General features: G+C 31.0%; 4 protein-coding genes across 10 annotated transcripts; 1 reads left to right on the top strand and 3 right to left on the bottom strand.

The window, feature by feature from the left end:
- Nucleotides 1–940: 940 nt before the first annotated feature.
- garz (Sec7 domain-containing protein garz) lies at nt 941–7,539 on the bottom strand. The gene is made up of 7 exons (XM_070653988.1): nt 7,359–7,539; nt 7,095–7,293; nt 6,804–7,031; nt 4,944–6,744; nt 2,377–4,787; nt 1,911–2,233; nt 941–1,854 (listed from the first exon to the last, which is right to left on the bottom strand). The coding sequence occupies exons 1-7, from the start codon at nt 7,455–7,457 to the stop codon at nt 1,381–1,383; spliced, it is 5,535 nt and encodes a 1,844-aa protein (XP_070510089.1). The 5' UTR covers nt 7,458–7,539; the 3' UTR covers nt 941–1,380.
- Nucleotides 7,540–9,835: 2,296 nt separating this feature from the next.
- LOC139101132 (hippocampus abundant transcript 1 protein-like) lies at nt 9,836–17,783 on the bottom strand. 7 transcript variants are annotated; one of them, XM_070654013.1, is made up of 9 exons: nt 17,513–17,783; nt 14,298–14,983; nt 13,050–13,336; nt 12,846–12,987; nt 12,068–12,529; nt 11,842–12,007; nt 11,461–11,781; nt 11,169–11,282; nt 10,877–11,018 (listed from the first exon to the last, which is right to left on the bottom strand). In XM_070654013.1, the coding sequence occupies exons 2-8, from the start codon at nt 14,730–14,732 to the stop codon at nt 11,212–11,214; spliced, it is 1,884 nt and encodes a 627-aa protein (XP_070510114.1). In that variant the 5' UTR covers nt 14,733–14,983; nt 17,513–17,783; the 3' UTR covers nt 10,877–11,018; nt 11,169–11,211. The 7 variants fall into 7 exon arrangements, with proteins under 7 accessions (XP_070510112.1, XP_070510113.1, XP_070510116.1 ...); XM_070654014.1 differs by having other exon boundaries at nt 11,473–11,781; XM_070654011.1 differs by lacking the exon at nt 11,169–11,282 and having other exon boundaries at nt 9,836–11,018; nt 11,473–11,781.
- Nucleotides 17,784–18,441: 658 nt separating this feature from the next.
- Dgkepsilon (diacylglycerol kinase epsilon) lies at nt 18,442–20,390 on the top strand. The gene is made up of 3 exons (XM_070654007.1): nt 18,442–19,563; nt 19,620–20,028; nt 20,086–20,390. Exons 1-3 carry the CDS (start codon nt 18,509–18,511, stop codon nt 20,197–20,199), a joined length of 1,578 nt encoding a protein of 525 aa, XP_070510108.1. The 5' UTR covers nt 18,442–18,508; the 3' UTR covers nt 20,200–20,390.
- A 5-nt stretch (nt 20,391–20,395) lies between these two features.
- LOC139101128 (uncharacterized) lies at nt 20,396–23,889 on the bottom strand. Its single transcript, XM_070654006.1, has 4 exons — nt 23,582–23,889; nt 22,456–23,472; nt 20,977–21,867; nt 20,396–20,770 (listed from the first exon to the last, which is right to left on the bottom strand). Exons 1-4 carry the CDS (start codon nt 23,682–23,684, stop codon nt 20,580–20,582), a joined length of 2,202 nt encoding a protein of 733 aa, XP_070510107.1. The 5' UTR covers nt 23,685–23,889; the 3' UTR covers nt 20,396–20,579.
- Nucleotides 23,890–24,108: the final 219 nt, after the last annotated feature.

Raw genomic sequence — 24,108 nt, 5'->3', positions numbered from 1 at the left:
GACATTTTCTATTGTATATTGTGTTAAATAGTGCTTAATAAGCCGATTTTCTTACGAATTTTGCCAATTAAAATATATTTTTGGTTGAAAACCTCACAATTCCTCAAAATATTTTTGGAAACCATACAAAAGTTTTCCAAAAAAGGTAAATTTAAAATATTTTTTATCAGTTTTTTGCAAACAAAAATTCTGACTAAATAGATACATTATTTAATCGTGTTGGATCTTAACAGTATCTGCTACATTCGCAATTTTTTTTCTTTCCAAAACAAAACTTGAATGACACAAAACATGATTAATTTAAAAACAAATTTCCAAGGCATATTGATTCATCTGAATAAATAAAAAGGTGCCAAAAATCTTCGTTAATCTCATTTGTGGATTTCTGTTATGTTATCTGAGTAAATAATTTATAAAATTAGCGAGTTATTGCGTTCGTATTACTCATATAATGCATGAGTCCATACATCACACCTGCTTCAATGAACAAGGAAATTTCCAATAAAAAAAACAAAACTTTGATCACGTTTCCAATATTTTCATTCATCACTTTATTTGTGGCCTATGGTTGCTGATCAAATTTAGAATCAAATGTGATAATTTTTCGAAGATTCGGAAGTTTTGTGCTGTCTGTTAAATGAGTCAGTTTTTTTTTCTTTATTTTTTATTTTCATTAACGTACATTTACTCAAGGAGAATTTTAGTAACATCAATTATAAGGTGAATCAGTTTATTGGAAGTAATCAAAGCAAGTGAAAAGCTGATCAGAATCGTTAAATACACACGTAAAAATAAAATTGTAACTGTCAAATTGAATTTGAAAAACCTTTTAAAATTCAAATTTTTGAATATCGTTAAAATTTAAGATCAAAAAAATCGTTAAATTTTTAATAAAGATGTCGACGATTTAAGCACCAATTAAATCAATAAAATATGTCAATTTTAGTATAGAATGCTCTTTTTTATTAAAATACTTAATAAAACTTTATATCATAGAATAAACTTTACAAACTTTCTCATTTCATATCCCCAAAAACAATGCTATTTGACCAGTCACACTTAAGTGACAAGTGCCAAACAGCTTATTAGTCAGGACGTAAAGTGAGATGTGAATAAGAAATATATTTTTTATTATAGTCAAGTGGATTTTTCACAACAGACAGAAATTTTTTTTCATACTTTCATAATTTTTTTGACATGAAATAAATTACAACTTTGTGGATAATTTTCATAATTTTTCATTATTAATTAAAAGTAATAAATTATATAAAAACAAAAAAAATTAGACCATAGATTCCCAATAAAAGAACTTGGTACGTTAAATTTTCACTATCGAATGATTATAATTTGCCATACTATTTAATTAATTTAATTTATTTATTATGGTTTAGTAAACAATTCTGATCCTGACGAATCATTAAAATAAGACGATGACTGAAAGAAGTTTGAATTTCCTGTAGAGTTATTTGCATTATTGCTATCCATATGAAGCGTGAGGTTGTAAGGATTTTGCTCATATTCATTATAAATTTCACCCGCATCGGGAATTCTCTGTTGTTCAGCATGTGGAACTGGTGTGAAGCTTTTAATTATGTTAACTGGAACGTGACTAAAATTTTTCATTCCTGGATATGGATTAAAATTAAGCATATGACTTTCGGGAATTCTCGGTGGATTAGAATTGTTTAATTGATGATCTGATGGACCTCCTTGAATGACAAGCTCAATACTTGATGTTTCTGAGAATCTCTCCATTTGATCAAGTTGTTGTTGACTTAGGTATGCATAGTTATTGATGTCTTCGACTTCTGCATTATCTTCAGAATTTTTCATATATGTCTCGTATGATTGTGGCTGTGATTATAAGAATTAATTAAAATATTTACTGTACATTCAGTTTTGTGACTTACCATTGAAGATTCATTCTTTTGTGACATTTCCAGTGCGTAATCTTCGACTATTCTCGATAAAACTGGTGTTTCTTCTTGAGGCTTTTGTGTTTCAATATTATGTTCTGTTAATTCATCCATTACAGCATTTTCTGGAATTTTTGAAACAGCAACTGCTTCTTCTGGTATTTTCTGCTGTATATCCGGTAAAACTTGTTGAATATTAGTATCTAAAGTACCATTTGTTGCTTCTCCTTCCTTTGGAACAAAATCTTTCTGTTCTGTCGATGGTGAAATCATTGGGGACGGTATAATTCTTGCTGATACATTCAGCATTGGATTGTCTTTTGGGAAAAGTAGAAAAAACCGTTAAATAACGTAAAAATTCAAAAACTAAAATTAAATTCAAATTTTTGAGAACCGTTTAAAATTAAACATTTGTACGGTTCTTATTTCAAATTTAGCCGTTGATAAAGCTTTTACTCACCATTATCCTTAAAAAGCTCTTCTCTAAGTGTCGGCAAGAAAGTTCCAATACGATTCCAACTCATTTCCCATAAAACTGAATATGTCACACCGTCAGGATTGTGGAAAGCTTTCACAGAATACATAACAAGAAGCATATTCTTCAAACTTTCAAGAACAGCTTCATAAAGCATATCAGTTCCAAGTTTCATGAACTTTTCTAAATAAAGAATAATTTCAAGCCATAATTCATTGAATTCAGGCAAAGTCATTAATGGTGTTAAATGATGTAGAAAAACTTTGGACATAATTGTTGAAATTCTAATTCTCGATTCCTCAATCAATGATGGTTCGGTTCCATTATTATCATAACTTTCATTCAATAAGAAATTCATAAGTGGAAATAGAACTTGTCGGAAACATCCAGCCCATTCTGGCCCACTTAAAGTTTGTAAATCGTGCATAAGAAGTGATCGTTGCAAGCATGTCACTGCACTTGTTCTAACTTGACGTCTATGATCAGTTGAAATTCGTCCAATTCCTTGTAATAATGGACACCATCCTTGTGACCATAAAGCTGAACATTGAGGCATTGATCCACTTTCTTCAGCCCACCAACGGAAAATTTGAGCTATTCTTGAATATAATGTGTGCATCAGGTCCAATAATTGTATGGAAATTGTCTCATAACGTTCTGGAACTTCACTATTCTGCTGATCCTCACCAAGGTCCTTAATATTCTCAGAACTTTTTACTTTTCTTGCCATATTCTTTTTTGTATTTGCAGCTGAAGCTTGCTTACTCTTTAAGCTCTTCTTTGTCGCTCCATGAATCATTGATGCTTCCACAAATGTCCTGATACATTTTACACAAATTTCAAAGTTATAAGGCGTAATATGAGCAACATTACGGACAATGAACGCCAAACTATCCCAACATTTAACTAATGCAACTGGTGAATGAGGCATTAATGTGCATGGATAGTAAATGTTTGAAACTCCGTTGACTTTTTCATTATTTTTCTGTTCATTTGTCTGCTCCTTATTCACAATAATCCAATTTTCACCTCCTTGCGGTGTTATTGGCGATGAATTTTTCAACATTTCTGAATCACTTGTGTAGCCTCGATCTGACACTTCCGTTTCCTCTTCACTACTTAATGCACCATCTGATTTTGTACCAGTACCAACTGTATCACTATTTGCTTCCGCTGAAATTGAACCAGCACCGACACATTCAAGGATATGAAAAACAATTGACCAATCACATTCTGTGTGAATATTTTGAGCTGATGTCTTTAACAATTCATACATTCCAATTGACACTGGAATCGCGATATGCTGTAATATTTTCGGCTTTAATTTCAAGAATATTCGCATGCTTTGCAAAATTGTTGATGCCAATTCTTCATTACGCATTAAATAGATTCCTAATTTGAGTAATGCAATTGTTGATCGTTTTAATAAAGTCTCGTAACCACATGAAGCACTGCTGATTATTAACAAATTAAACATTTCACTACATCTTGGCCAGAATGGCAGCACACGATCGCGATTTTGAATTAGAATTTTAGTTAAAAGTTCCAGATAAAAAATAATTAAATTTTCTTCATATGCGACACCAATTGATCTATGACTTGTCGGTGGTTTAATTAACGATTCAAGATATGATATAATTTCAGCTAACGAGTCAGGATGTAGAAATTTAGATTCAACAATCATTTGATCAATTTGACAATCTTTGATGCATTTACGTGCCAATTTTAGTATTTCTTGTTCCTCATACGATGGCTGACGTTGACTTTCAGAACTTAAATATAGATATAAGCTGCTTAACAAACTAGCTTCTGATTTTTGAACTGGAACTGGTTCATATTGTAAAATTATTTTATTACTTTCTTCACAGAAATCCTCAACTTCCACAAATGACTTTGGTAGCAGTTTCATTTTATACATTTGGACGATCAAATCAATGACATGCTTCCAACTTTCACGCATTGAATCACCATAATCATGAAGAAATTTAAATATTGACTTCATTGCTGTTCTTGCCTTTGAATTACTACCAAATTGTACACTAACAATTAGCTCATTTGTCTCAGTTGTGTTGTAAAGTGTCGTGAATTTACAAAGTGTTAAAATAATTGCATCAAATTCTTGATGTAGATTATAATGTGAACAAATTGCGGCTGAGTGCATAAATCCTTCAATAATTTTCTTAACGACTGCAATTTCTGATACTTTATCGAAAAGTGATCCAAAAGCAGTTAATGTTGAGCCCCAAGTTACTTGGAAAAGTTGCTTGTCATAATTTGAGTCTAGAACGTGCGTAAATTCTCCATCTTTTCCTTCACCACGACGAAGTAATACCTTCCAAGTATAATTTTCCTTTACAATACCAGTTTGTTCAGCAGGCATTATAATTTCCTCGTTTCTAAAAATTTAAATTAAATATTAGTTTAACGGTTTATTAGTATTTGAATTCCAACTGATTTTTGAATATTGAATAAACTGGACGAAAATGAACTTAGATTACTGAACGTTTGCAAAACAAATCAAATTTCAAAAATCCGTTAGCATTTAAACTTACTTGATAGAATTGTAAATTTCCGTTAGCATTTCTGGGTCAAAATCTGAATTTCCATTCAATCCACGCAAGTTCTTTGTAAAGTCTTCAGCTGTCATGGGAATATTTAGTTTCTTTGCATTGTGATTATGCTGATCCATATTTAACATAATTATAGCATACGCAAGTCTAAACGCAGCGTCAGTATTTGCGAATGGTTCGTTATTGCACTTGTGCCAATGATCTGCGAAATGTTCCATGACGAGGAAAATTAATGGAGCCTCGCCAGGCAATCTGAACGTTTCTAAATATAAACGAAGAGCTTTATCGATTCTCATTGATGTAAAATCGAATGACTTGACAAACACTTCCAATATTCTATTTTCAACATTCTTCTTCTTGCTGATATATTCACCAATCATTTTCTTGTCTAATCCTGGCGATTCTCGAAGGAAATGTGCTATTTCTAGTGGATCCATTTGTAAACTTAATGTTCCATTTTCTTGAAGGAATTGAATTCCCTTTTCTGGACGTTGATTAAACAAATCAGTTCCTTGTGATAAGATTCTCTTCTTATTTTTCAATTCATTCATTTTACTCTCAGTAAGTGCTTCCCCAACTCTTAATTTACCCGAAAATCTGTTGTACATTGAATTATACTGAATGAATGTATCCATATTTTTAATATAAACAGCTCCTTCGACTGTTGAATCATCATTGTTAAACATATCGGAACGTGCTGTTGAATTATTTCTGGAATGACGTTTGTACGATACTTGATTGCCTTTTTTAAAGGATATGCAGTTTTTGTCTATAGACGAAATAATCGTAAACAGTGCATCGAGTGACAAAAGTTGAGTTCCATAAATTGTTGGACCAGCTGTTGCTAATAAAGCATTTTTTGACAGTAATTTAGTGATATTCTCAAATATATTGGCACAATACAAGTCACAATCATAATTGATGTAAAGTTCAGCAGCAAAACCGGGACATCGTAGTAATTGTAACAAATTATCCAGTGCTAATTCACGTATTTCATAAGTCACGCGAGCATTTTCACTTCCAATTATATCAGTTAATTTAATTAAATAATGTTCTAATTGAAATTTCAGATGGAATCTTAGTGACTCGAAAAGAAGAAAGCAAACTTGAAGATTTGCAGCAAAAATGTGGATACGTTCTGAATTGAGTAATTGGAATAGATTCTTGCATAATTCATCCTTAACTAATGTTGTTAATGAATAAAAGTTTCCAATATTATCAGATGCAACTTCCAATACGACAGTCAATAAGTTCAATGCAATATGAATGATGTTGTCTGTATTTTGAGAATCAAGTGGATTGCACAAAGAAATTAAGAATCGGAATAATTCACGAATGCATGGAATGGCATATGGAACATATGAATCAGCCTCGGTGTTGAATCTTGTTATACTTGAATTTAAGCTTGATGCATTAAGTTCCTCTTTTGCAGAGTCTGACAAATTTTGTTGCTCTTCTGTTGATGTAAATTCTTGCTGTGCATTGTCAACTTGTTCTTCTTGATTATTAATCAATTGATCATTTTCATTTGTGGTATCTACTTCTTGTGCTTTAACTTCATCATTTTGCTCTGTGTCTAATTTTGTAGAACTTGTTGTTGCTTGCATTTTGTCATTTAAATCATTTATTGATTTTGCTTTGGAATTCTTTGTGATTACTTCTGGACGTATTTTTAGATGCTTGATATTAAATGTGCTTAAATCCTCAACAAACTGTGGAAGCCTCATAAATAACAAAAGAATCATGTCTTTTAAAGCTTGTTCGGCTGTTCGTCTCAACAGTTCTAAAAAATTAATATTCTTTGTGTTACTAAATGCTGAATATTAAATAAGTCATACATACCATTCAATCTAGTCTCAAAGCATATTCTGAAACAGCTCAGTATAATTTCACAGACACTTTCGTTAGACAAAGCGCTTCCTTCTGGTGATAACATTAATGTCCGCAATACTTGCACGATTTTAAGGAGTACAACTCCATCTGAATTGTTATCACTTCCAACGAATCTTGCATGAGTTACAGCATCAGCGATATTTTGGACAATAACTGGTAAATTTGAGTTTGTTGGATCTAAATTCAGAGAAAATTAACTGTAACATATTGAAGTGAACTATTAATTAAGTAAAGCTTTACCAATCAATCCATAAGACAGAAACTTATTTATAGCAGATAAGGCGATACTCGTGACAGATCCAGTAGTCTCTTCTGACCGAATCGCTTCCAAAAATGGTGAGAGAAAAGTTTCTGGTGTAATTAATTTTAAATCCTCAATATTCAACACCGACTCCTTTAATTCATTAAATGACTTGGATAAACTGTCAGAATTGTCATACTGTAATGCAATTAATTAATTAATTTAGAATATTCATGCAAATTTATATCCAATATTTTGATTACTTGGTAGTTCCACGAATTCCTTGATGTTCTCCGCATAGCTGTCATAATAGCGGATACCTCGCCACGTACCACAAAGATCCCATTGCCTGGAATACTCATGATTCCAGTTAATATATAGAAATCTCCCTAAATTAATTAATTTTGATTTTCTAAATTTTTTTCCACGAATCAGTTTTTCAGCTGTTTCTTTATCGATGAGTAAATGTTTCTTGTGTGACCGAATGACAAAAATTTGAATTTTAAAAAGCCGTTATGATTTGATTTTGACAAATTTAATACATTTTAACTTTATTTTTTAAAAGAAATAATAATAATAATTTAATGAATATTCATTAACCATCTTCTGAATGCATTGGAACATCCTCTTCTTCACTCAGCCACCGTAAATTATCCATAACTGGTTTAATGTCTTCAGGTTCTAATTTTTCCATTTTAATCGTTGGTATGGTGTTTGCAGTATTATCTATAGGAATTTTCGAGCTTTTTAGTCGTTCCATTGTCGCTAGATATTCATTTCTATGTGCTGATATTTTATTCTTTACGAATTTCTCTAATGCAACCATATCAACACTTTTAGCGAAAATTGTATTGGACAGAGCATTAACTAACTTTCCATAAAGCACTCTCACTCGCTGTAGAGCTTTAAAATATTCACATTCATATTCACTGTTTATATTTGAATCTAGTGCTTCATACTCGAATTGTCCCATGAGTTTTGGATCAATTATAGAATTGAGTGTATTATTAAGTAAAATTGAAGGCTTATCGATATCCGATTTGTTATTAACATTATAGAGCTTCTGAAAGACATACTCCGAGAATTCCTTTTTACTCAGATCAAGTTCGAGCTGCTTTAAAATTTGGAGCCTAGAAATCGGAAAAACAGGCACACGACATACAATATTGCCTTTGGCTGTTACATTATTGCCCTTTCTTGGCAGGACTTTAAACTGTTTTCTTTGCATTAATTGTGTCGGAGATGATTGCGTTGATTGCATTTGATTCTGCTGTACTTGATGAGGTTGTTGAGAACTAACAGGCAATTGAGGAGGTGGTGTTGAAACTATAGGTTGTTTTAGGCCAGATAATGGACGTTTTGCATTGCATTTTGCAACTGTTGCATTTATTATGTTTGTCAATTTATGTGTCCTCATTTGAATTGCCACTGCTTCTTTCCTACATTCCATTAATACCTTCTTCATCTCTTTATTTTCGTCTTCAAGCTGCTTAATATATGCTTCCAAGGCAGGTGGAACTGTATAATTAATTGGCGGCTTAGCAACGATCTCTGGGAAAGGTCCTTTAATAACATTTGATCCATTTGCAGCAATCACTCTCGTCATTTGTGGAGTCTTAGTGGCAGTAACTGGTGAATTTGGAACTTTCCGTACAACTATGTGTTTTGATAATATCTGTTGTGAAGGATGCTGTTTTGATATAAAAACATTATTTTTTTGAATTTGAGGAGGTGGTGGTGACTGATTAATTTCTGATATCGTCCTTATTTTTATTGTGGACTCTTCTACTGGTTCTTTTTCTTGCTTTATTTGCATGGTATCTTGTAGACTCTGTATGTTTGATATTTTAATTGATGTTTCCATTTTTTGTCACTTGTAATGTCTGTTGTCCTTCTATTTACACATTAAGATTATGTTTCGGCTTTTAAGTCTACTAATTTGCTTAAATTTAATTATATTTTGTGTTTTGTTTAAATTTAATTTGAAAGTTGTTGTTTTGGTTTGTTTCAGGGTTGGATTTTTGGCGCACTTTTTCCTAACTTTCAAATTACCTGAATTAAACGCAACTTGTTGATTATTATATATCTGGAGGAACTGATGAGAATCTGTGCACTCGCAATTGCTTCAAGCTACCGGTGATTTGCTGTGAAACAAATAAGAGAATTCAACACATAAACTACAAAAGCAACAACTCTGAATGATTTCAAAAAGATTCAAAATTTGAAATCTTTCAAAATCTTTTTTTGAAATCGTTCAAAACTTTATTTTCAAAAATTCAAATTTTTTCGAGCCGTTATGAAAAAGCTCTTGTAAAAAGCTCATCAAATGATAAATTCTGAAAACCCCAAAAAAGGAATGAAATGCATGATTTATTTTCTCTTAAATTTTTTATATCATTTTTATTGTTTACTGTTATTTATCAACTCATCTAAATTCTTTGGATGTTTTTTTTTCTATATTTTCATTCATTATTCATTTGATTAAAAAGTTCTTATTCAACAAAATAAAATTAACTAAATTTTAAACGCTTTATCTGGCCCTTATTTACAGTAGTCATATCAATCTTCATTTCATATAAAATTATATCCTCTTTTTATAGTTTTATCTTTTTTTCTTAAATTTTTTTTTTGAACATTCGTTAGAAAAAAATCACACAATGTTCTCTAATATTATCCATTTTTTAAGAGAAAACAATCCAGTTTAATTAGTTAATTAATAAAAAAAAAATAGGGATGGAAATTAGACTTAAAACAATGAACAATGTTCGTAAAAAAATAAATTATTTACAAAAAATAAGTAGATTATCATCTTTTGAACTAAGAGCAAAAATTTTTAAGGCAAACTACAAAATTTTGTATTTTCCAAACTTATCATACATATTTTAGACATCTCAAATGAGTTGAATGGTAACTATTAATATAATTTACTTTTTTTGATGTGTTCATTTTTTTTATTTTTTGAAAATTAAAAACCTTTAATTGACGAATAGTAAAAAGTTAGAAGGAAGTTAATGCGCTTTATGGCTGGTACAAAATACATATATTCGAATGTGAGATGGCCATGCTAGCCAGGACTTCCTGTTGCTATTTATTGTTTATATTTTTTCTTAACCAGTCACAAGAAAAAGATGTAAAAAGAATTGTATCAAACTTTGACTAGCGTGAAAATTTGTTTTTCCTCATTTTTTTTGTGTATGTATAATAGGAAAATATGTTGATGCAAGCATAGAATAGATGGTGATCGACCAAATTTGGAGTTCTTATTTCATTTTCAAAAAACAAAAAATTAACGGTCATTTTTTTAATATTTTTTGGCAGTTATTTTTCAAATATTATATAACCGTTATTTTTCAAATTCAATTTGAATCAAATTTTACTAAATTTTCTCATTCTATGCTAGGAAAATGCGATTTCGTTGTCACAATTTGCCTAATAAACTAGATCAGATATTTAAAAATTCACAATTTGACAAATTTAAAGAAACTAGCAAAGCGTATTTTTCCAATAAAACGTCTCACAACAAACTTCCTATGCTCACATCCACATACCTTGATGATTTTTAATGCAGTTTAATGCAAAATTTTGCAAAAAGACAAAAAAAAACTATAAAATGCTAAATTCTCATTGAACGAGAATAAAATTTATGAGTACAATTATTTTGAATTTGCAATTAGTAGAATCGGAAGGAGTTATTGAACTTTGGTTGAATGAAAAATGAAAAAAATTACTCATAAAAAATTGTTTTTCTTTTTTTTTTCTCTTTAATTTGTAAAAAAAAACTGTGTGAATAATTTAAAGCTGAACCTCCTTTTCATCATCAATGACTAAAGGAAATAGTGTAACTGAGTAGCGTCTTCGTTCATCATTATTTTCATCATCATCATCATCCTCCTCTGTGTTGTTGTAATTACTCGTAGTCGGACCTTAAAAATAGCAATAAATTATTATTATTTTTGTATCAATTAGAGATGTAGGATATAGGAGATGCACACAAATTTTGAAACTATTGAAAAGCTACAAAAATGTATCATTAATGGTAATGGAACTAAAATGAATGGAATTTTGATAATTACTTTCGCTTAAACTTAAAGGTAAAAACAGCAAAAAATCAATCAATCAATAGGGACGTGTATCCAACATATCAAAAGTTATATCACTGTCGTAAACATTAATTTTATCGTCAGTTTCTGCAAAATTAATAAAAACAGAATGAATTCCTCTCCCACACTCAATTCATTTTTGAAAAAAATTAAAATCAAATAAGAAACATTCTCATGCTAAATTGATAGCAGCAAAGAAGAATAAAAATTAAGAAATAAACTTAAATAAAATAAAAAAAAGAAACAGAAACAAAAGAATTTTTACTTTTCATCTCACCAACAATTGAAGTTCGCTTTGTGTGATCCATAACGTGATCGTCTTTTATAAAAATGGCTACAAGTATGGCAACAACTACCATTAATGAGCCCAAAACGAATGGTGGGCCAGGCATGAATTGTGTGAGATAATTATTATCATGATGCTCGTGCCTCATATTTGTCAAATAATCATTGTGAAAGCTATCCGTAATGTTAAATTTGATGTCATTGAAATTTATATTACTATTCACATTCTTAGATTCGTCGTTCAGGTCCACATTGAATAAATAGAAAATCACTCCAAACATTGCCGGTCCAAGACCGTTGCCTGAGAAAGAACACATCAATTAATCAGTTATTCTCTATAAATTGATCCAAAATTCCTTACATAAGCCACGCATTCCTGTTACCATTCCTTGAACAACACCTTGCTCATCAATGTGAGTATGTATGGATACAAATGCTGAAATCGCAGGATAAGTGATGCTTGCGAGAGCAGCTAAAATTCCTGCACCCCACATCATCCATGTCTGTGTTCCTATTCCATACCACAACTGAAAAATACAAAATTCGATTAAAAATAAATCCAAGGATTTAAGGAAGCATCAACTCACCAACTGTAGAAATTCAAATGTCAATCCAATAATTATAGTCCTTTTAGCACCAAGAACTCTCATCAAGTCGCCGAGAACCATCTGAGCCACAATACTTAAAACGCCTACGACCGCAATAAAAATTGAAACATCTAACGAACTAAAGTGCATCTTCAATTTGAGATAAACGAAAATGCAGGAATACTGTCCAGCTTCAGGTAGATAAGAAAGTAAAACAGTTAGACATTGCATCATAACTGTATGATTCATGCCGACTCTCCGCAGAGCTATAAATGGATCTGCTTGCTCCCAATTGATTGGTGCGCCATTCCATGTTTTCGGTCGCACTTTTTCTGGAAGGGATTCAGGAACTGCTACTAAGATGAAAAATACATCTAACACTGCTACTGCTGTTGCTAATGCGACAACTAACGACTCTGAATATGTATCATTTAAATAGGCTCCTAATGCTGGTGATATTACCTGTCATGACAGAAAAAACAAAGACAATTAAATTATGGCAATTATCATTAATTCACAAATTAAATTAATTATAGACTTGAGTGTAACATCAACCAAATGTCGATGGTCTTATAAATTCACATTGATAAGCTAATTTGAATCGAATTTCCTTTAAAAATTCAACAGCTTGACATAATTTTCCCATTACAATGTCTGAGAACTATGTGTGCCTTTAATTAATTTAGATAAAAAAACGCGCTTCAGCCATTAGACAGTTTATGGCTGGATTCTTCATATGAATAATTCACGTGATATGAAAATTGATGTCATTACTTACCAAACTAGCAGCAAATGTTGCTGAAACTAATCCATATGCTCGTGACCTTTCTTGAACGGTCGTGACGTCCGCAACATAGGCAAAAACAACAGAGAACGTTACGGCAAAGACGCCACTTATTGAGATCATTGCAAAGAACCACCTGGACAAATAAACATACGTGTAAGTGAATGTATAAATGATTAAATGAATTATTAATCTTACCATGAATTTATTGACATTAGTGGTATAGGAGCACATGTGAAGAAAACAGTAATGAGTAGAAAAAATTTTCTCCCCCAAACGTCTGATAATGCGCCGATAAGTGGCGCTGATAGAAATGAGAAAATGCCTTTAATGCCCATCACTAAGCCATTCATCAAAAATGTGTGATCGGGGAATGTTTTGTTGAGCACATTGATGATGGGCATCGTCAGCAGGCCCCATGAGAAATATTCTAAAAATATCACTACTAATGCATGGTATACTGAGGGTTCTCCAATGCCAGAACTCTATAAGACAAATTACAAAAGAAAGATTAAGAAATTGATTTTTAATATGAGAATTATGCAATATATCCAATAAATATTATTTTTCTATGTTATTATACATATTGACGTCACATTAAAGCTACAAGACACATACTAATAATAAGTTTATTAGCACATTTTTTTAATTAAAAAATTAAAAACATTCTAAAGGATTATTTTATAGGAAGGAATGTTATTTAAAAAGCTTCTAAAATACGGAAAGGTGTTAAAAAGGGATAGGGAATCATTCATGAGATTAATTAAATCAGTGACTTTAAAAAGTATTTCAAGCTTTTAGCATTTTTATCTTCGTATTTTTGGGGTAATATTTATGCTTGCAAGCTTAAATTCATTTTTATTCAGTTTATTAGTTCATTTGTTATCAGTTCATCTCACTTCAGCTCATTAGTTCATCTCAGTTCAGTTCATTTTGAAAATCAAAAAGCCGTTAAATTTTTAATCACAAAAAGCTCTTTAATTTTGAATTTCAAATAGCCGTTAAATTTTGAATCTCAAAAAATCGTTAAATTTTAAATCACAAAAAGCTCTAAAATTTTGAATTTCAAATAGCCGTTAAATTTTGAATTTTCAGGAGCTTATTACTAAGATAAATTCTAAACCCCGTTAGCTAAATATTTGATTTGTAATAAAAAAGGTAAATGTAAACAAAATAAGCACGCTGATTATTCACGATCGTGGATAAACATTATGGTCTGACGAAAAATCAATTATCACGCTACTTTGGAATTCAAAACTATATTCAGCTTAGCACAAAAAAAAAGTAAACAAATAAGCGTTGTTGGCAAAATAAATGCACACAAAAAGCTCTATAAAAAGATATTTTAACACTGATTGTTTAATAAAAAAAAATAACTAAAATAAATGTTAAATTATAGATTAATAAGTTAAGTTATTTTTTTGATATTTTTTTCTAGGTATTGACCTTGCAAAGAAATAAGAATTTGCTTCGTTGTAGATTCTTAAATCGTATTGCAGTCGGTGTCGATAATGTTTGATTAGTTGTTGCCATTGATGTAAAGGAGATAGCTTTTGCCAATGGAGCCAATTTCGTTAATCCATTTTGTGGAAGCATTTGCGAATGAAATCGATTTGAAATCAGCTGCAATGATGGCATTTTAAATTTAAGATTTGATGGCAGGGATTCGAGTACATGTGGATTTGATCGAGATATTCGCAAGCTATTTGATTTGGCAAGCGAATCATTATAATTATTGCTATTATTTGTGTTAATGTTATTATTGCTACTACTTATTGTTCTTGTTGTATGAGTCCACGAAAGATTCTTTTTCAATAACAATTTCTTGTGATCACAGCTTTGAGATTTATCACCAATTTGACGATCGTCCAATAAATCCATAATTAAACTTTTTTTTTATGTACAAACCAACAATTTTTTTTTAACTTTTTATTTGCTTTTAGCACTTTAGATTTGACTTATTGCCTTCTAGGTATTTTGTTCTGTATAAAATTTCTATTAATTTCGGTTAATTTTTTTTATTTTTCTGAGTGTGTGCCTCGCTTTATTCTACTTATCGCATCATATGTAAAGGAGAAGAAGAAAAATTCTGTCTGATATTTGTGTGTTTCGAGACTGGGGCGCACTTAATTCTACAAAAAGATGAATAATTTTCATACAAACAAGAGATAAATTATTTTTTGATAAAAAAAATAGAGAGAAAATAGGAAAAATTATATTGTGACTACACATTTACTAAGCAATTAAAGTGAAGAATATAAAGGAATAAAAAAAGATAAAGAGTTATGAGAACAGAGTGATAACGACTAATGAATTCTCGAGTGAGTGACCAAAAAAATGAGATTGACTAAATAGTTAATGATTGTAGTACAGCAATTAGAGCTGAACTATGATTTGTAATGACTATCAAAAAAATTAATACACGAAAAAAACATTATTTTTGTTAATTTCGCTCTTGACCTTTTCATAACTCAGAGTTGTAAAAAATTTATTGCTGGCAATTTCACAGGTGCCACCATGTTCTCACTATCAGTTATTAATGCATAAAACTTTCCATATTTACCACCATTTTATGTCATCAAAATTAACAGAATTAATGAGTTACTGCCGCGATAAAAGGTAATTATTGTAAAAACTAACGGCCAATATCAATTCAAATTCTGTATTAAATGTATCACCATTTAACGGTCAAAACAAATTTGAATTTTGTAAACAATAAAGTCAAATCAAAATTTAGCGGTCAAAATAAATTTGAATTTTTTTAACTCCTAATCCAACTGGTCACATTTAATCCATAAAAACAAGCCTAAAAAAATCACTGATTTTCATAAATGCCGCTTGTTTGATATTATCAACAACCAACAAGGCCAACATGAAACAAGCAAAACGAATGAATTTTCCATTGAAACTAAAGCTGATTATTAAATAAACTTCAGCAACTAGTTGCTACCAAACAGTATCCAAGCTGAAGACTTAATAAATTGGGGATAACATTTATGACGTTAAGGAAAACCTACGTCAAAAAATAAAGAAGAACCTGTAGTCAGGTGAAAATGAATGTGGCGATAAAAAATAAAGCTTATTGAAGCCCAACAAGCTAAATGTATTGTTCATAATAATATGTATGACAGTTTATATGCAGTCGGTAGGTACCTTAGTGAATAAATTTTTTAGATAAATATTGAATTTCACAGCTTTTCTTTTACACATCATAATAAAAACAGCACACACACACACCGGACATAATTCTTCTCTATTTCGGCTTATTTATTATAAAACTTTCTTGACCTTGTGCACATCAAGCAACTTGTTATTTAATACACTTAAAGTATATATTTTTTGTCGCATCTATCGTTCAAAAAAAACAAATTAATTGAATATAATTTAATACAGATGATGATGATATGAAATTAAAAAAACGACATGGATATAGATAAAGGTATTATATTGAAGATGTACGACTCGCGACTGACTAGTCAAGCCGCGTAAGAAGCGCGATTCTCTTTCAAATATTATTGAGTAATCAAAGCTTTTCTCTCATGACTGGAACGAAAATTAATGCAAATTGATATTAATGAATTTTCATTTGATTAAATAAGTGTTAAAAACAACATATTGTCGTGTAATGTTGTAGACAAATAAAACTATTTGCATATAGCAAACTATTCCGAGCGATCCACAGTTACACTTTCATTCTCTCATGTTTTTCCGAATGACTCACAATGACGCCATCGCATAATAAATTACAAATTAATTCGTAATGTTGAAATTTTCCCCTGTACGGTATTGATAAGGAGTTGATAACATGACACACTCTTAATTTCGATTGTACACGTTCTCGATTGAGTAATTTTATATATTTTTTACAAAGTATGCAGCCCATAAGCTTCTTCCAAAAAAATGAAGTCTTTAAGTCGCGGCAATCAACAATTTTTTAGGTAGATTCCGTCATTGAACTAATGTTTTGCGAAATGCCATCACATTCATTTTAATTTAATTTTATGTGATCAAATATCTGACGGTGAAGATCACGGCCTCAACTTTAGATGAGTGACATCGCGAATGATGTGCAAAACAGAAAAAAAGCCAACATAAAAATGGAATTCAAGGTCAAGAAAGGTAACTGACACACAATGGATATGTGCGACTATCGGAAATGATTTACTTCTTATGTAAAAAAATCAAGTCGAGCATATATATTTCATGTTTGGATGCCATTTTAAGTTAACCCAAATCAAAAGTTCTTATAATTGTGTACCGGATTAGTAAAGGAAGGCAGTCAGTAAAGGAATTCAAGGTTATTGATTTTTCTCATTTCACTTCCAATCTACGCGGAACATCATGGCAACAAATTATTAATGTGCGGTATGAGGATAACAAAAAAATAATATAATACATGTAATAAAAACGCCAGCAATAAAATAAGAAGAAATATACCAAAAAAAATGAATGAATTTGTATGTAAAAATGCTATTATTGAGTATTTTTCATAACGAAAGTTATTGATTTTTCACAAGTGGATAAAAAGAAGAGAGTAGGAACTTGAGAATGGATGGTATGATATGAGATGACTCAGTGAGTTCTAGACAAATGACTAATATACCAAATAAAATCTATGCAATTGCAATACATAATAACATAATTAAATAATATAAACTCACCGTCAATAGTGACCTATCTATCGTTTTTTGCATAGATAGAATTTGATTTGTCTTTAACTTTGTCTGCCTTGGAATCTTTTTTATATTAATTTTTGGCATTTCGTTTTTTTCATATAGCTCCAATTTATATCTTATCTTCTCACTTCACTGATTTATTAATCATTTTCTTTAGATTAAACATTTTAATTAACACTTGAAATACACATAAATTGAAAATTATTTCCTCCTAAAACAATCGCACTGCTATATTTTTCACAAAATCTGAACTTCTTTTTCAATATGATCCGAGGGAAAAATACTAAAAGATTTTCAAAAATTAATTCAAAAAATCGGTTACTTTAATTAAATTAAATTTTACTGCAATGATTACTGATTTGGATTTATATTAAACACTAAAACATTAATTTTCTGTTTTTAACAAGTGTCACTTTTGATTTCTTGCTAATTTCTAACTTTCTCAAAATTTGTCAAAAATAACGAGCTTTTTTCAAAATTTAAAGTTTCATACAAAAAATAACGAACGAAAAACAATAACAAAGGAAAATTGGATAGATGGTGAGCTTTCGCAATTATATTCACACTGTGCTTCATGCATAGCTACTTTGCTGTAAACATAATGCTACTATCAAAACAAAATAACGAATTTATGTTTACATTTTGATGTAATATTTAAAATCAACTTTTTCTTCATCTACTGGCTTGATTCAAATACACGACTTGTTTATTGCATAGAGTAATACTCAAATAATATATAAAACTTATTGAACACTGTAATACGACAAAATAAAGATACAATTTGAATTTTAATTATTTGTGGTGAATTTCTATTCAAACTCACCAATTTGGTGAATTATGTATATTCACCTCAAGTCATTGATTTTTACCTCAAGTGAATATGCTTTTCATCAAATCCAGTGTGAATACATAAAAGTGTAAACAAATCATTAATTCAAGTCATCACTTTTTCATTGATCAGATAACTCTTCATCATATTTAATGGAATTTAACTTAATAGTACTAATCCTCTGCATGTTAGTCATTTTATGGTTCATTTTGCATTATTTTGCAAAGCCTACAGTGCCGATAAGTGACAGAAAAAAAAGACATTTATGGAAAACTAGTCTTAGTACATTTGATAAGGATGTTTTATTATTTTGCAATATCTGCGAGCATTTAACTTCACAATTTTCGTTCTTCTGTGAATATTGTTCAGTCGCATGTGATAAAATTGAATGTACAAAAATTGCGGATCAATCAATAAGATGTAAGCAACAAAGAGATCGAACAAATGCGTCATCCAGTAAACATCTTTTTATCAAAGGAAATCTATTGGAGACAGTATGTAGTATCTGTGAATCAGAAATTGATGGTGTACATGATGTAGGAATTCATGGTACTAAATGTGTATGGTGTCATAAGAGCTTCCACGATTCATGTGCTAAAAATGATTTAATCTGTGATTTTGGGCAACTCCAAAAAGTAATTATTCCACCGTTCTCAATCAAGGCATGCCGTACAAGTAATGCACCTAAATTGCATTTAAAAGAAATTACTCCAATACCTGAATGGAAGGATTGGGAACCACTTATAGTCATCTTTAACGAAGCTAGTGGATCAAATGATCATGAAATAGCTACACTATTCCGACGCTTATTAAATCCAATTCAAGTCATATCCTTAACAAGTCGTGGACCAAAAGAGGCATTGGAAATCGTCAAATTATGTCCAGTAAAATGTCGTTTATTAGTCTGTGGCGGCGACGGATCAGTTGCGTGGTGTTTAAATACAATTAAGGAAATGAATCTTGATGATAAAGTATCAGTGGCCATTTGTCCACAAGGAACAGGCAATGACTTATCGAGGGTCCTAAATTGGGGATCTGAAACAAACAGCTGTGATTTTGCAACACCATTTACATTTCTGGATAAAGTGATTAATGCAGAGACAGTATTACTCGATCGTTGGCAGATTGAAATGAAATACGACCATCGAGTGCCAGTGATTAGACGTCTGCATCATGATAAAAAGCTTTTTATGTATAATTATTGCAGGTAAGTCAAGTTGTTCCTAAACTAGTTCTGTGATTTAATTCATATTCCATTTTTAGCATTGGAGTCGATGCTTTAGTCACCTTGAATTTCCATAAAGCACGTGAAAGTGCATTCTATGTGATCAAAAGTAAAATTATTAACAAGCTTCTGTACTTCATTTATGGAACACAACAAGTAATCACACAAGATTGTGATGGACTGCATGATCACGTGGAAGTATTAATTGATGGAGTCAAACAGGAACTGCCTGAATTACAAAGTGTCATCATGCTTAACATAGACAGCTGGGGTGCTGGATGTAAATTGATCGAAATGATCAAAGAAAATGACAAAACCTTTGCTGAAGGACACTCCATTGACGATGGACAAATTGAAGTGTTTGGAGTCTCGTCGTCATTTCATATTGCCCAGCTTCAAGTTGGTCTAACGAAGCCATTGAAACTTGGAAGAGCTAAAGAAGTCGAAGTAAGTTGTGCTTATATTTTGAAATTGCTGACTAATCTCATAAACCTTAATTCACAGATTAAGCTGAAGAAGATCCTCCCGATCCAAATTGATGGTGAACCTCATTTTGAAATACCTTGTCAAATCACGATAAGTAAACATAGTCAAGCACGAATGCTACGTAGAAAATGAGACAGAATCTCTACATTCCTTCCAATATACTCCTGAATTCTCGCATTAACCAAAGCTTTTAAAAATTTATTTTTCTCAATTTTTTTTACATCTTATTTGTTTTTATTTATTCGAATTATACGTGTGTACCTATTTGGAAATTGTTTGTCCTGAAATAATACATGATGTTTGACATGTTGATCAAAAAAATACTCAATTTGTTTTAATTTTAATGAAAGATCATTGTTGCTTATACTTCGTCTTTAAATATTTTTTTGGAATATACATGCTTAAATAAATAAAATAAAAAATGTTGTTACTAATACTATGCAACATCATGGACTTAGCAAAACATAAATATTGGGTAAAAATCACATAAAGCTTACAAAAAAAAAATTGTCTTAAAATGTTAAAATGGGCATTTCACGATGATCCAAGAGATCCTTTGCTATTGAGTACCAAGGTAATGTTACATACGTTAGGAATGAATTTAAAGGTGTTGACGATTGTCGTCGATTCTCTTTCCAAAAATGAAAAGTTTGAGTGAATCCCTTGCTGGTCCACAAAGGATTATATTGTCCATCATCTAATTCTGCAAGATGCAAAGAAAATAACTTATTAGTATTGAGCTTTACGTAAAGTTAATTAAATTAATCAGCATGTTTAAAAAGAAATTGGAATCGATTTTGCTATCCACTGGGTTTAATTTAAATCTTTGGATTAAAAAACAAATCCCTCAGATTTAAATTAAATCCATCGGAGCTAGCAAAATCGAGGAAATTGGAAGCGATTTTTAACCTCTCTTAACTTTCTTTGGCAAGTCGCATAGATATAGAATTTTAGTTCCATCAGGCGTAATCCTCTGCGGTATAGCAATAGCCTTCTTAAATTTCTGTTTGTTCATCAGTGGCAAGGTTGAATATTTGAAATTATCAGTTCCCTTCTCATCACAATTGTTGTTGCCGTCTGACTCATCTTTTGGCAATGATTCATTTCTAGTTGTGATGCTATTTACATTATTTGCAGTATCATCAGTATTGTTATTATTGATATTATTGCTGGTACATGTTGACTCAATGATTTTACTTTTATTTGCCTTCTTCGGGGACTTTTTACATTCAAAAGACTTTTTCAGGAACGATAGAGATCTATTATTAGAACATTTCTTCGTCTTATCGCCTTTGTTGTCTACACACGGCAATTCCTCTTTTCCATTCACTCGAATCATGTTCTTCTTATCATTTTCAGTCATAATTCCAATTTTAATGTTATTACTTATATCAATTGCTGTTTCAATGTCTTCATCCGCTGCTTCACTTCCAATTTCGTAAATTTCTTGTTCTGTCTTTTGTTTTGACTTATTCTTTCCTTTCAATGGTGACTTTTTAGCACTTAACTTCTTATTGAAATTTTTGGAATATTCAATTTCACTTTCAACATTAAGTAACGTCTTAATTTGGTCTGGATGCTTATGCTTACTTATTGTCGATAAGCATGCGGGTGAATTTGTGATATGATCAGGACATGGAGGACTGTAAATTTCTGATAGTTGAATTGAATTCCTAGCACCAGTTTTCGATGGAATGCAATCACAACATGCTGTTGGTGATGTTAACGGTTTGGACGTATGACGATGACGACGACTTATGGTTGCCAATTTTGTATCCGATAATGACGAAGCAGGACGATCTATAATGACATTTTTTTTTTGGTTTGAATGATTACGTCTTTCAAGTGTTCTTCTACATTTCATTTCTTCAGTACCAAACAAACAATTAATCATAAAGTTAGTAAATGATAATAATAACAAATAATGTGAGTTACAAGACTATTAAAAACAAAATAAAGAAAAAGGTAAAATGCTTGTGGATAATTTTGAACAATCGAGAAGGAATTTAAGGAGTATAACGAGCGTGAGTGTGTTAATTTTATTAAAATTAGGAAAATCAAACCAAAAAACCTAGCTTATATAAATCGTCCTGCTTATTTTTTTACATACAATTTCCATAACCCAATTTCTTTTATTCAGCCTCATAAAGTCATGACTTGACGCACTTTTATACTGAACCTAAGCCAAAAGTGCGCACATGTCATGAACTTTATGATCATTAATATTTGTTAGCAAAAGTTAGTGTTAAACAGAGGAAAGCAAATTAAGGATAATAAATCAATGATGTCTACAATACACATAAGATGCTACATATGTATGCGAATATTATGATATGAAGCATGCTCGACAAAGCCATTAATCCATAAATTAATATTATTAATACATACCATCACGAACATCACCTGCCTCAATCTCCCAAACTTCATTAGCCAACGAGTCAAGACCTTCGTTTTGTGAAAGAGCTTTTGAATTTCCATAGCCAGCTTGATTATTTGACGTTTTTGTTGTACGCCAACCATTCTTAGAAAAATTATTTAAATTTGCACTTGGATCACTAAGTCGTCGTTGATGTTTTTGATTATAGCACTCATCTAAATCATCTTCACATTCGGAATCAAACATATCGGTCATACAAAATCCAGGCTCTGATGTTGGTGTTTCAATTCCACTTCCTTTTGGTTTGGTGACTGCCATTTCAGCAAATCCTTTATTTCCGGGACCTTTCATTCGAACAAATTCACAGCGAGTTTGTGGTGCTGAATTAAATAATCCGAAAGTCATTCTTTGTGCCATTTTGGAACTTAAGCTACTTTGCCGAGCATCATAAACTTTCTTTAGTGCATCATAACGTATAGATCCCAGGAAAATGACTCCCTGAATGCTCCCGTCATGATCTTTTGCAACAAGCTCTACGCAAACCATTTCGCCGTCACGAACTAAAATGTCACTAAACACTTCATCAAAATTATCGACCATAAAACAAATGTGTGGATAAGTAATCTCTTCAGATTCGCCTTTTGAATCCATTTTCCTTCTCGATGGACTAGCATATACTCTTTGAGAGTGTCTTTTCAATATTTGAAGCTCTTTGGGTGATGTTCTCGTACAAATAGCAAGCGTTAAATAATAATCAAATTGATGAATAACTAAATTTAAGTAAACCGTCTCTTCCCAGTCTACATCTGGATCACCAATAGGCAATTTCTTTGAATCTTTCCGGAACACCTCTATTTCGTCTTCATACTTTGGTTTACTGCGACTGCTTTCCTTAATATACTTTTTACGAACGAAAAATAAAAGATCATCAGAGTCAATTGCTGCTTTTTGATGATTTTGGAATAAGAAATGTCTAACGAAAATTTCAGTCCATTGTGTATTTCCCTGAAGCACAACGAATCCTGAATCTATGGATATACAAAAGAAAAAGAGTAAAATAGTTAGGGGTTGGGGGTGTTGGAAAAATCAATAATTTTGACGACAATGTGAAAATGCTTTTTTCCAAATTTTTCTTACCATCCTTCATCAAATTTCGCATTTCCTTCGTCCTCTGGAAGTTTATATCCTCTAATAACTGCATTAATGGCGATATTTTCGTCATAACTCCCTTCAAATCCATTTTTCCTTGACTGATTTCACAATATGTCTTTTTCGTGGAAAATCAATTCAATCCTCACAGCCACAATGATTATTTCAAATATCTCTTATCATTTGTGTACTTTTATATATAACTATGGTGTTTTTATAATAAATTAATTTTACATTACTAAGAAAATCTCATTTATAAAAATTTTCTTCTTTTGATTTCTCTTTTGTTCAAAAAATGTATAGCGGGGAAGTCGACTTTTTTCATCAAGCATGCAAACTTGTTAACTAAGTTTATTGCGACTAAAGCGTTTGCATTAGTCATTTCTTAATTATACGTTAGATAACATTTATTATTTTTACTCAACTATGAATTTTATTTAACGCCTCTTTAAGATTCAAATTTTTTAACGATTTTCAACATTTTAAATGAACTGGAATGAATTGAAACTTGAGAA

Source organism: Chironomus tepperi, unplaced genomic scaffold (assembly GCF_022539635.2).
Source record: "Chironomus tepperi strain 1889 unplaced genomic scaffold, CSIRO-AGI_Ctep_v1 contig_74, whole genome shotgun sequence".
NCBI classification, from domain to species: Eukaryota; Metazoa; Arthropoda; class Insecta; order Diptera; family Chironomidae; genus Chironomus; species Chironomus tepperi.
Note: the sequence above shows the minus strand (reverse complement) of the source record. Positions and strands in the feature narration are given on the sequence as shown.